This window comes from Haliotis rubra, unplaced genomic scaffold, assembly GCF_003918875.1.
Source record: "Haliotis rubra isolate DU_JTF1 unplaced genomic scaffold, ASM391887v1 Scf172, whole genome shotgun sequence".
Taxonomy (NCBI): Eukaryota; Metazoa; Mollusca; class Gastropoda; order Lepetellida; family Haliotidae; genus Haliotis; species Haliotis rubra.
In genome coordinates, this window is record NW_025765692.1 from 796,060 (window position 1) to 808,951 (window position 12,892).

General features: G+C 42.0%; 1 protein-coding gene across 2 annotated transcripts; it reads right to left on the reverse strand.

Annotated features, from left to right (window-relative positions):
- Positions 1–2,623: 2,623 nt before the first annotated feature.
- LOC124272725 (methionine adenosyltransferase 2 subunit beta-like) lies at positions 2,624–12,838 on the reverse strand. Of its 2 annotated transcripts, XR_006897409.1 has the most exons (7): positions 12,706–12,838; positions 7,115–7,314; positions 6,783–6,897; positions 6,064–6,216; positions 5,113–5,306; positions 3,473–3,934; positions 2,975–3,408 (listed from the first exon to the last, which is right to left on the reverse strand). XR_006897409.1 is itself a non-coding variant. In XM_046707930.1 (6 exons), exons 2-6 carry the CDS (start codon positions 7,298–7,300, stop codon positions 3,683–3,685), a joined length of 900 nt encoding a protein of 299 aa, XP_046563886.1. In that variant the 5' UTR covers positions 7,301–7,316; positions 12,707–12,836; the 3' UTR covers positions 2,624–3,682. The 2 variants fall into 2 exon arrangements, 1 of the variants encoding a protein (XP_046563886.1); XM_046707930.1 differs by having other exon boundaries at positions 2,624–3,934; positions 7,115–7,316; positions 12,707–12,836.
- Positions 12,839–12,892: the final 54 nt, after the last annotated feature.

Below are 12,892 nucleotides of genomic sequence, written 5' to 3' on the forward strand. Positions count from 1 at the left end.
CGATACAGTCGGTCATTCAGTCATATGTAGCTATCAACTGACAACAAGGTGACCTATAGTTTTAATTCAGCTGTTGATCACTTGATTAAGGTACCAAGGCAGAACAACATGAAATATTTCAGTCAATCTGGTTTATATTTCTCGAAACAAATCCTGATTCTACTAAAACAAAGAAAGACATACAATACCTTTCATAACGTCACGGTATGATATCTTACACACCCTGATACCTACTGTACAGTGTACAAGATCTGTACTGACACAAGTTTTGTTCATTCCTTCAGTTGTTTGACATTTTGAAAACTTTGGTTGTTTCAAATGTAAGACTTCAAATACTGTCATAACATTAACAGTAGAAACATATGTATGAGGTCTCTGTTTATGTTAAATTATTCTGGGAAACAAATCACTCTAAAACAACACACTTTTAAAAGCCAGAACATTTCGATTTCAACATTTGAACCCTCACACACGTAAGCAACACAACAACTATCCAGACACCACCACAAAACATTACGAGCTGCCCCTCATGTCGTAAACAACAACAACTATCCATTACAACACCAGCACCACCTATCCCTGTCTTATAGGACTAGACATGTCTATAAGATCATCCCAGGTACATTACCTATGACGATTGTGTGAACTACTTCCCTAATGCTTTGTTTATCTTAAAAAATCCTGGTTTGAATGTCCATATTGCAGTGGTGGTATTGTGTATAGAGTGAGTGAGTGAGTGAGTTTATTTTATCCCGCTTTTAGCAATATTTCAGCAATCTCATGGCGGGGGACTACAGAAATGGCTTCACACATTGTACCCATGTGGGGAATCGATCCCCGGTCTTTGGCGTGACAAGCGAACGCTTTAACCACTAGGCTACCCCACCCCTCTATTCTGTATAGGGGAGCCCACCACTAGGCTCCCCCCCCCTATTGTGTGGGGGGGGAGCCCACCACCTCCTCCACCCCCTATTGTGTATAGGGGAGCCCACCACTAGGCTCCCTCCACCCCTATTGTGTATAGGGGAGCCCACCACTAGGCTCCTCCACCCCCCTATTGTGTATGGGGAGCCCACCACTAGGCTCCTCCACCCCCCTATTGTGTATAGGGGAGCCCACCACTAGGCTCCTCCACCCCCTATTGTGTATAGGGAGCCCACCACTAGGCTCCTCCCCCCTCTATTGTGTATAGGGGAGCCCACCACTAGGCTCCTCCAACCCCCTATTGTGTATAGGGGAGCCCACCACTAGGCTCCTCCACCCCCTATTGTGTATAGGGGAGCCCACCACTAGGCTCCTCCACCCCCTATTGTGTATAAGGGAGCCCACCACTAGGCTCCTCCACCCCCTATTGTGTATAGGGGAGTAGGTATATTGTGGGGAGCCCACCACTAGGCTCCTCCAACCCCTATTGTGTGTATAGGGGAGCCCACCACTAGGCTCCTCCAACCCCCTATTGTGTATAGGGGAGCCCACCACTAGGCCCCACCACTAGGGCTGCCCTGTCCTGGTTCTATTCCCACATGGGCACAACCCCTTATTGTGTATATTGGGGCTAAAAGCTTAAAACCAAACTCAGTCACTTATTGTGCATAGGGGAGCCCCACCAATAGGCTACCCCACCCTATTGTGTATAGGGGTTTCACCAATTAGTGCACCTCACCTCTCATTGTGTATAGGGGAGCATACAAATAGGCCATCCTGCCCCTTATTGTGTATAGGGGAGCTCACCCTACCAATATTGTGTATAGGGGAGCCCACTCACCCCATTGTGTATAGGGGAGCCTGCCCAATAGCTACCCCCTCATTGTGTATAGGGGAGCATACCAATAGGCTACCCTGCCCCCCATTGTGTATAGGGGAGCATACCAATAGGCTACCCTGCCCCCCTATTGTGTATAGGGGAGCCCACCACTAGGCTCCTCCACCCCCTATTGTGTATCCCACCAATCAGGCTCCTCCAACCCCCCTATTGTGTATAGGGAGCCTACCAACAGGCTACCCTGCCCCCCTATTGTGTATAGGGAGAGGCTCCTCCTCCACCTATTGTGTATAGGGGAGCCCACCACTAGGCTCCTCCACCCCCCTATTGTGTATAGGGGAGCCCACCAATAGGCTAGCCCACCCTGCCCCTATTATTGTGTATAGGGGAGCCCACCACTAGGCTCCTCCATCCCCCTATTGTGTATAGGGGGAGCCCACCCGCCCCCTATTGTGTATAGGGGAGCCTACCAATAGGGCACCCTCACCCTAATGTGTATAGGGGGAGCCTCCACCAATAGGGAGCCACCACACAGCTGACCCCACCCTATTGTGTATAGGGGAGCATACCAATAGGCTACCCCTATTGTGTATCCTGCCCCCCTATTGTGTATAGGGGGAGCCTACCAATAGGCTATCCCTACTCCCTATTGTGCATTGTGTATAGGGGAGCCACCCCACCCCCCATTGTGTATAGGGGAGCCTACCAATAGGGCTACCCCACCACCCCTATTGTGTATTGTGTATAGGGGACTACCAATTGTGTACAGGGTAGCCCCCACCCTATTGTGTACAGGGGAGCATACCAATAGGCTACCCCTACTCCCTATTGTGTATAGTAAAGCCTACCAACATGTTACCCTGCCCTCCTATTGTGTATAGGGGAGCCCACCACAAGGCTCCTCCACCCCCTATTGTGTATAGGGGAGCCCACCACTAGGCTCCTCCAACCCCCCTATTGTGTATAGGGGAGCCTACCCGCCCCTATTGTGTATAGGGGAGCCTACCAATAGGGTACCCCCAGCCCCTAATGTGTATAGGGGAGCCCACCAATAGGGTACCCCGCCCCCCTGTTGTGTATAGGGGAGCATACCAATAGGCTACCCCATCGGCCCTATTGTGTATAGGGGAGCCTACCAATAGGCTACCCCGCCCCCCTATTGTGTATAGTAAAGCCTACCAACAGGCTACCCTGCCCCCCTATTGTGTATAGGGGAGCCCACCACTAGGCTACCCCGCCCCCCTATTGTGTATAGGGAAGCCTAGATATGATATATATGATCTTAATAATTGAACTGTTATCTTTCCATGTCTAAAATTGTTGCTGAGAAGATTTTTGGTAATGTTTTCTGTTCCACTATTTAATATATTAGTGTCTTAACTGAGACAAAACAAGAGTCATCAGAAGATGACAAATCTCCCCGGCCCCCCCAAATTTGAAGATCAAATTATCTTACAATTACTTCTAGTCGAATGTGAAAGGAAATAACAATAGAAAATTCGGAAAACAAGTTTTTGAAGAGAAACACTGTATCAGGTACACCTTCTAAAACCATCTAATTCCATCACCGTAGGATGTGTTAATGAACTGGGACAAGTCACCTGGTTAGATTACGGTAGTCGAGCGGTGCATGGTAGTGTGCCCACCTGATGTCATGATAGGTTGGTGTTTAGACTACGGTAGTCGAGCGGTGCATGGTAGTCTGCTCACCTGATGTCATGATAGGTTGGTGTTTCATGTTTGATCTTCAGACTAAGCACCATATTTGTTCAATACAAAGATTTAGACTGTGTCCACTTTACCTTTGTAAAATCAGCAGGAAAAGTAAATCAATATATCCTTCATGAATAGAGATAACACCATATGTAATACTCAGTAAATGTAATCTTCCACATGCATCTCCTTTGCTTCAATGCGTGTCTATGGTTTGTAGTTCTGGAGAACGTGTGCGATGCCTTCTTTGAACTTGGTCCTCTGTCCACAGCCCAACGCCTCGAGACGGGAACAGTCCAACTGGGAGTTGAAGGGCCGCGTTACTCCAGGGGACGGCTTCTTGTCGGCTTCGATGTGACTAGTCGGGAGGTTGAATATCTCTGCCATCGCCACAGCCATGTCGTACTTGGTCATGTTTTCATCACCACTCCAGTGGAATATGCCGTTGATGGAGCTATCCTGGAGGAGACATTAACACAACTAATTATCATCACAGTTGACGCTTGGTGCCGGAGATTTGCTCAATTTAAACAAATAATTCATATTGTGGGTCTTAGACTAAGTCCTTAATTCAACTGGATTTACTTGTTGAACTGTCCCAGTGTCAGTTATCTCAGAATTTCCATTTGGTGATAATTTTTCCGGAATGCCAGGCACCTAAAGGTTTCCCTAACAGTTTGTTCATCTGGAACTAGTCGTATGCAGTCTGCATCTCTTGGAAAATGGGTGTGTCTACATGGACCATAAGAAATGTTTTGAAGCTGAAAATATTGCATTCATTCATCCCTTCTAAGTGAATGTCATAATGCCATATCCTAAGAACATAGAGCTACCGTGTTTGTCATAATATGTGCCCCAGGCAGTAAAGTGACAGAGGTGGAAGCTTATTAAACCATACAGTTCTAGTTAAGAGATAGAACACTAGTAAACAAAGTTAGTTCAGTGAAACTAAACATGTGCATGACAGTTATGAGGCAGTGATATAAACTTTTGGAGCAGCTGTACAGCAATCTGTCTTCTAAACTGTCAATCTCAGGTGGTGGTGTTCACTTGTGAGTGAGTGAGTTTTAGTTTAGTTCACACATCGTACCCATGTGGGGAATCGAACCCGTGTCTTCAGCATGACGAGCAAACGCTTTAACCACTAGGCTTCCCCATCTCCCCTGGTGTTTACTAACATTGGTCTAGTATTTGGTGTGGGGCACATACTGAAACAAGGTGCTTAACATCGCAAATACCATAAAAACAAGAACACTATTTGAGGTGAGGTGAAATTGGGTTTAACGTCGAGCTGGAGAATATATCGCTCATATAACGAAGTGCATGCGTGTGTATGTGTAGGTGCGGCTGTTTGTACTAGCCCAGACTGAAGCTGGTTTTAAAGTGCTAGCCCACTGAGATACCATGCCGAACACTATTTGGGACCTTATGAGTCTATTAATGGGCTGACAGTACAATCATTGTCCTTAGAGAACAACCCACACTCAGCCAAGTCCTACCTTGTTTTAATCCAGTCGTGAGGGACTGGGGGCTGATTCTGGCTCCCAAAACTGGACAGTCAGTAACATCAGAGGTCACCAGATATTGGTTTATGATTTTCTATAGACTCTTGTCTAAGGTTAAAGTTCAACGTGTACCTGTAGTCTCTTGTCTGACAACTGTCGGATGGTGACCGCGACGTCCTGGCAGGTTGTGGGGTACCGACGTTCGTAGTCAGACATGACACATGTCTTTGTGGTGTCCTTTACCTTCTCAAACAAAACTGTGACAGAACTCTCCCCCAGATACTCCACTTCTCCATACAGAATGGGGACACGCAGGACACCATTATCTGCAAGACACATCAACATACAGCACACGTACTGGAGGTACGATGATTTGTTAGCATCATTTTTGTCTTGCTCTTATCAACCCTGCACCACTATCAATGCGTTGAACACAAGCTTTATTACTTTCTGAAAGATTTAGCTGTGTTATTGGCCATATCATCTTTTGGAAACAATGTTTTACCATTTCAAAAGTATATTGAGCAAGGGTAGAATGAATACCTGATGCATTGGCGCAAGGTCAATACCATGGTACGTGAACACCACCATTACATTATTGAAAATTCCCATTGGTACAAAACAGTGAAAAAACACTGATAACATTAAAACGACTGTAATCATGTATAATCAGCAAGTTGTTGGCAAACAGATGAACAATGGTTGAACCTAGCGAGCCACAAGAGGGATATTGCACTCTCACAGAAATACAACAACAAAGGGAGATAACTGTGACTTTTGACCTCTTACCTTCCGATTAAAGGTGGATTATAATCAAATGTGTTCATGACATACAGCTCATAGCAACCCTTCACTTGTCTGGGACACTCACTGATTGCATCCAAAACATACTGCAAACTTTTTCTTAATTCAGTGATGATACAGAAGAATTGTCCTTTTGAGAACATTTCCTTTTGTTGCTTGTCGCTAACAAATTTAAAGCAAAATGATAAAGTCTCCTGTATATTTCATGACAATAGTACAAATAAAATTACCCATCACAGTCATCACTGTAGAAATATAGAAGTGTAAAGTTGTACAAACCTTTGCTAGTTTCCAGTGTGACCCTCTCCCCTTGGTATTTACTCTGGCCATACTTGTTGAGAGGGGTAGGCTGGTCTGTCACTGTGTATGGAGGCTTGGACCCATCAAAGACATAGTCGGTACTCACAAACAGCACCCATGAACCAACCTTGCCTGAAACATGAAACTCAGGATAGCACAATGCCCCCACCTTACCTGAAAACAAACCTCTGGAATACACAACACAATTAACTTAGCTCCTGGCCCAACACTATGATAACTATGTCCTGATACATCCTGGACCTGTTCAACAAGGACACACACTTTGCATGAGCTTACAGTGACAGCCTACAACAGTACATGGAGCTGGGGGTGTTCAGTACAATAAGTGAGTGAGTTAAAAGTTTACGTCACATCAGCAATACTTCAGCCCCATCCTGACTGTTCGGTTCAAGGTGTTACAAGAGTCTGAAAACGTTGTTTCAGGCTGTTTCCACTCCAGCGCCGTAAGAACAGGAGAAAGTACAAAACATGAGATAGGGAAATTTTTGTACTTTCCTTGTATACAACATGTACAACTGTGACCGTGTAACTATTCAGACAACACGTTCTGGTTTCTATTCGTGTGAATGGGATGCCCAAGTCGTTACCAGGGAGACGCCACCTACAGGCAAGTGTGGGAAATATGCAGTTAATTTGACAAGGACCCCAACCCAGGACTAGCTACACCTCCAACCTACCTGCCTCTGTACACAGGGTCCGTGTAGCATCAATGTTGATCTTTTGTGTGGCCTCGTCTTGTTTCTCGACAACATCAGGGCGTCTTTCTGCTGCTGCGTGGATTACAATAGACGGCTGGAAGATTGCAGAACACAGACAATATATACATGTGGCTTTGAGGAATAAGTACATAGTGTTTATGAAATACTAATACCACTACTCCATGAATCCATTGTCCACTGTATCCTGGAGATAGTAATTGTATATTACTGATACTAGTGTAGTAGTTTTGTGAACCCATTGGGAAACATGGGAAATTTCGTAATCACTATCAAGGTCATAATACACATACCTTGAAGTCTTGTACAACTTGCTGGACGGAACTGGGATCGGTTAAATCAACCTTTTTCAGTTTGTCCCTACTTCTTGAGAAAGCTAGCCCAAGAACCTCCCATGATGCATCAGCAGAAAACTCCCCAAATATAGCTCTCCCCAACAGTCCTGACGCTCCAGTGATCAAAACTCGCTTCAACGCCATTCCAAGAAGTCTACCTGAGGGCACAAATCAATCAGTTTTCACACAGACCCATATTTAATTCATTCTAAATCTAATAAATGAGTAGGCATTACAATGGGTACCATCTGCTACATTTATCCACTGATCAATATGAGACAATAGACTACCGAGAGAGAGAGCAACTCACAATCCACATTACATTATTTGTGTGTTGTTTATAACCACAATCAGCATTATTCCTGTAGTGACCAGAAAAAAAAACAGTGATTGACAGCAAGAGCATCGATCTACGAGACTGGGATACGATGACAAGCATCAACCAAATTAGGGAGTCAAACTTCTTGATTTTGTTACTTATTTCTTATCACAAGCATTGGTGGGGCAGCCTAGAGGTTAAAGCGTTTGCTCGTCACGCCGAAGGCCCGGTGTGACACCCATTTCTGGTGTCCCCCGCCGTGATATTGCTGGAATATTGCTAAAAGCTGCGTGAAACCCAACTCACTCACTCACTCACAAGCATCGCTTACTAAACACAAAATTCCACCCTGGACCTTCATAGAGTCTCAGACTCAGAGTATTAATAATAGACAGATGACATTAATACTATCACCATTGTGCACTATCACCTATGGGCCAAAGCTCTCCACTTGTTGTTAAAGAGGACTAATATGGAACAGTCTGCAGTCATGTCCACACTAATACATTGTGCATCATCAGTTTGCCTTGGTTGATTTCATTATTTATATGACAAAGCTGAAATACAGTCAAATCCCAATGAGTCGAATGCCGGTGTCTCGAATATTATGCATAACTCGAAGTACCTGTCGGTCCTGACCATTCCCTGTTATAGTTGTCATCATTTGATTTCCGGTTACACGAATTCGTCTCATAAATACACACGATGACTCGAGAAGGAAATCTGGTCCCATGAGATTCAAACAACAGCAATCTTGTATACATAAACCGAAGTCAGTCAATGAGAAGTTGATTGGTGTAGCAAACTGATCCAATTAACAAACCAGCGCGGCTCACACCTTTCTGCCATTGACGGGTGAGTTCAAAAGGCAGATTAGTGATTTTACGGAAATCAATGTCTGTGCTTATCAGACTGGAACTGATAAGGTGCCCCTATTAGTGATATGAAAATCATTTGATAAACAAATGCTTAGGCGGAGGAATTAGCACTGGATCATCTTTTTTTCTACCCTCATAGACATACCTATGTCTCGAATACATCAATAAGTCGAATTTATTACTTGGTCCCCAGCGATTCGACTCATCGCGATTTGACTGTATTACCAAATGCCACACCTTGAAAACATATCTAATAGCAGGGAAGTCTATAATAATAGTGTTCATTACTGGAGTTTCAGACTGAAAATGGAGAAAGTCTCTGGGCTCCTTGTAGTCATATTTCATTCAAATATTTTTAATAATAGCTTTTCTGGTTAACAATTCATTTTTGTGCTAACATTCTAATTATAACGTTTAAGTGCCAGGTGGTCAGTCTCTGTTCTCTCGACCGTGACGACATGGGGACTGAGCAGTTGTCCACCTTGGCATTCTAGCCAAACATCGAACAAAGGATTAACCGATAATGTGTTGAAGGATTAACTACTTTTATCTTGCACACCAGATTTGTGAAAAGGTAGTATTTATGTATGTAGATTTACATAACATATACTGAATACACCCACATTCTGTCGTAAAGTGCCTACATAAAAACAATGTGGTTCCTCTAAAGGATTAACCTACAATATGTTGATTGATTGCTCATTGTTGTCTAACTGAATTATTTTTTAACGAAAGGTGAACATCATGTAAAAGTTGTCAGGTGTGCTATGTTGGATGACCAATGAGACTATACACCAATGTGAAATACCTGAAATAAAGTCACATGACCAATTGAGAAACTATCACTAGATATATTGTTTAATACAATTTTTCCATATTAGATTGTTAAAAATACACATGACATGAAACAGGTTTCTTTCTCAGTTGCAGATGAATGACATATTGTTCCCTTATGTGGATATTGATGGACACATTCCTCAAACAATTTTTCCATATTAGGCTGTTTAAAAAAGAAATGACATGGAACATGTTTTTTTTGTCAGCTGCAGATGAATGGCATATCATTCCTTGGATATTGATGGATACATTCCTCTTAATTTTGATATCTGTATTTGTTTTTATTCATTTGTTGTTGCATTCAACAGAATCTTTCCATTTCATTTCTTTTTTTCGCCATGGAGTTCTTCAATGTGAGGCAGAGAACATGCACTAGGCAGCGTAGGAAAGATAGCCCGTCCCAACGTCCGAGACGGGTGAATTTTGTGGAGGACGGGTTAAAAAAATATCTAGTCCGTCCTCATGTCGGGTCAATTTTAGCAAACCAATGACATATATATAATGATTATAACCTTTTTGAATATTTATTGCCGAAGGTGTTTTATTTATATTTGGAGGACAGGCTAGATTTTGGCAGGACTGGTAAAAAATTTGACCTGCCAGTCCTGTGGAAAGGCTAGATTTTCTACATCTTTCCTACACTGCACTAGGTCACACTTAAGGTGTGTGTGGGAAATAAGATTCACTTAGACAATCTATAAAATGTCTACATATTACAGTCATTAAATAAATTCACTAGAAACCGATCATGTACATTTTAATGAAGTTTAAAAGTGCATAAAAAGTTAATAATAACTAATTATGCTATGATTTTAAGGCAAAAATATACAGACATACATTGACTTCGCTTTCTTTCAATCCTAAGATTTTTTATCAATGGCAGATGACACTAAACGTCAACATGTTTTCTTCCTTATCGTTACATTTTGTCAGATCGATAATCGATCGATTATAATCGTTTGGACAATCATTTCATAGTCAAATACCTATGTTAGCAGACTAACTTAGGGGTTGCTGTCAGCACCAGTCCTGTCAATTGTTCACGCTAGCAAGTTACTTACATTTGAAGCGTCTTTGGACACCCCAATCTAAATATATCTAGCATTGCCATTGGCTGACAGGAGAGACATGCAGACTTGTGTAGTACACAGTTTCCGTTTAAGAAGTAAACAAGCAATGATGACCAGATTGTTCGGTAAAAGAAAACACGACAAGGTAGAATAAAACGTTTTAATGTATGTGCATCCAAATAATGATTATTTCCGATTATAGATCAGCAGTTTTTTTGTAATCGACAAAATTTTATTTTGACTTAAATCGAACGATTAACCGCTCCTACAACTAATCACTCCAGCACTAACGTCTTCATTTATCATCATAATAATGAAGATGGAAATAATAATGGGTAAAAAAGATGACTACATTTTCCAATTAATTTCAAGACGAAACTGTATTTCATCTTTCCTGATCAGTGTAAGGATATACCCTTATATCACCAATTGCGCTTGAGGGTGGCACAGCAGAGATCGCAACAGTTATTATGAGTTAAGAATTCTGGGATATCATCCAGTTAGTCACGGGGGGAAAAGCAATAACGTAAGCAACAAACAGTCCCCGGGAATTGCTCTAGATCAGTATCCCTTTAACTGCCATCAGGAACTGAATAGATATGAATGTTTTCCTAGTATACCAATCTGTAAAACAGAATCTAACTAACCCAGGATGCACCACACATTCATGTTTTTGATAGTAGGCCAGCGCTATTTAATTTAGCCTGCATAATCACCAGATGTGTCAGGGTTAAGGTTTAGGTTTAGTGTCCAACTGATTCTCACAAAACTGGTTATTTGTCGTGGAGCTGTATTCTGAAGGTGCTCCCAATTATGGATTTCAGCATACAGCTATAAAGTTCACTTATAGTTCTCAAAACAGAAACAATACTTACTTTTTTCAGGCAAATTGCATAAAATACAACAGTTACTGCTCTCTGCTTGTCATTCATGTTTTATCGTATAACTTTTATAAGCCCTACACTTCTACATTTGTCGTCTATACTCAGTTAATGAACTCATTAGCAGTATTATAATTAGTGGTGACGGGAGACAGTGATTTCGTAGACTGAACCAGTTCGTAGACGCTGTGGATTCGTAGCCCAGACTGGTTCGTAGACGGTGATTTCGTAGACGTGTATTAATAATTGAATAATAGTATATATTAAGTTTGATTTTTACTTAGATTGTGTAAATAAGGGCAGCTAAGGACAAGAAAAAGTGTGATTGAAGGCTATCTTGTCTAGACTTGTTTACATGTATTTGTATTTGTATATGTAGGGTTTGTGTTGTATTTTTTGTTTTCAGTGATACGAAAATATTGTTACTGTGTGACTTTGTGTGTAATAAAGATGAAGCGTCGTAAAATGTAAAAAGACAGACAACATTGTTATGGAAGAGTGATAATGTAATATATTTATGATCAACAACAATAGGTAACAACAGCACGTATCACAGTAGTAGTTAGATAACACCGTTATCACGCAAATGATGATAAGGAAGGAAGCACGTATCACAGTAGTAGTTAGATAACACCGTTATCACGCAAATGATGATAAGGAAGGAAGCCGAATCACAGTCACTCAGTGACCATTTTTCCATTTAACTTAGACACCTCTCTCAGCAGCTGGGCGTGGTAAGATTTGTGGCTTGGAATTCGTCCCATAACCTAAAAAACTTATCGGACTTGGCACGCTGGCCAGCATGCTGCCTTCTGTCCAGCTGACCGTCTGTGACCAGTCAAATTTTATTATTTTAAGCATATTTTCATCGCCGATCGTATTTACCTGATATATTTATTTATTTCACAAAATGCAAACACTTTTCGGTTACATTAAAGTCATAATATCGACTTTCATCATCATTGAGGTTGAACTTTTCCCATTTTACTAACGTCTACGAATCCACGCACATTCTGCCTACGAATCCACCGGATTTCTACGTCTACGAACCAGTCTGGTCTACGAATTCACCTACAGCCAGAAGAGTAGATCAGTAGATCAACTATCAGATGTCAATAGCAGTTTGTAATGCACTGACAGCAGGCTACATTACACCTTGCTCTTGCAACACTGCATGTCTATCACACATTTTGGTGTTAGTACTTATATATAGGTAGTAGCAAGTTTACAGTGAAAGTAATTAACGTCCTGTCACCACGGCTGTAGGTGAATTCGTAGACAGGACGTTAATTACTTTCACTGTAAACTTGCTACTACCTATATATAAGTACTAACACCAAAATGTGTGATAGACATGCAGTGTTGCAAGAGCAAGGTGTAATGTAGCCTGCTGTCAGTGCATTACAAACTGCTATTGACATCTGATAGTTGATCTACTGATCTACTCATCTAGGGCAAGTCACAAGGTGACAACACTCAACAGTTACCTTGAAATAGCGATATTAATAGCGTCAAACCATAAAGTAGAGGCAATTACGTTTTTTAACAAAGTGAAGCCAATTACCTTTTTAAAGTGCAGGTGTGACTGGTGCGGTTTTATTTCTCAAGCGTTGTTGACACCACGTTACTGAAATCGAACACGTTGTTTACAACATTGACTGAAGTGGCAAGTAAGGAAAGACAACTGTGAATTCGATGTGCTCGTATTCTCAAGAAGCCCCAAACATCGTTAACACTACAGTGAGAAATAC

Excerpts from the sequence above, each read along its gene's own strand:
- LOC124272725 (XM_046707930.1), bottom strand. The coding sequence starts at position 7,300 with ATGGCGTTGAAGCGAGTTTTGATCACTGGAGCGTCAGGACTGTTGGGG. Across the intron at positions 6,217-6,782 it reads GACCCTGTGTACAGAGGCAG|GCAAGGTTGGTTCATGGGTG; the intron begins GTAGGTTGGAGG and ends TTCATGTTTCAG. Across the intron at positions 3,935-5,112 it reads TGTCAGACAAGAGACTACAG|GATAGCTCCATCAACGGCAT; the intron begins GTACACGTTGAA and ends TGTCTCCTCCAG.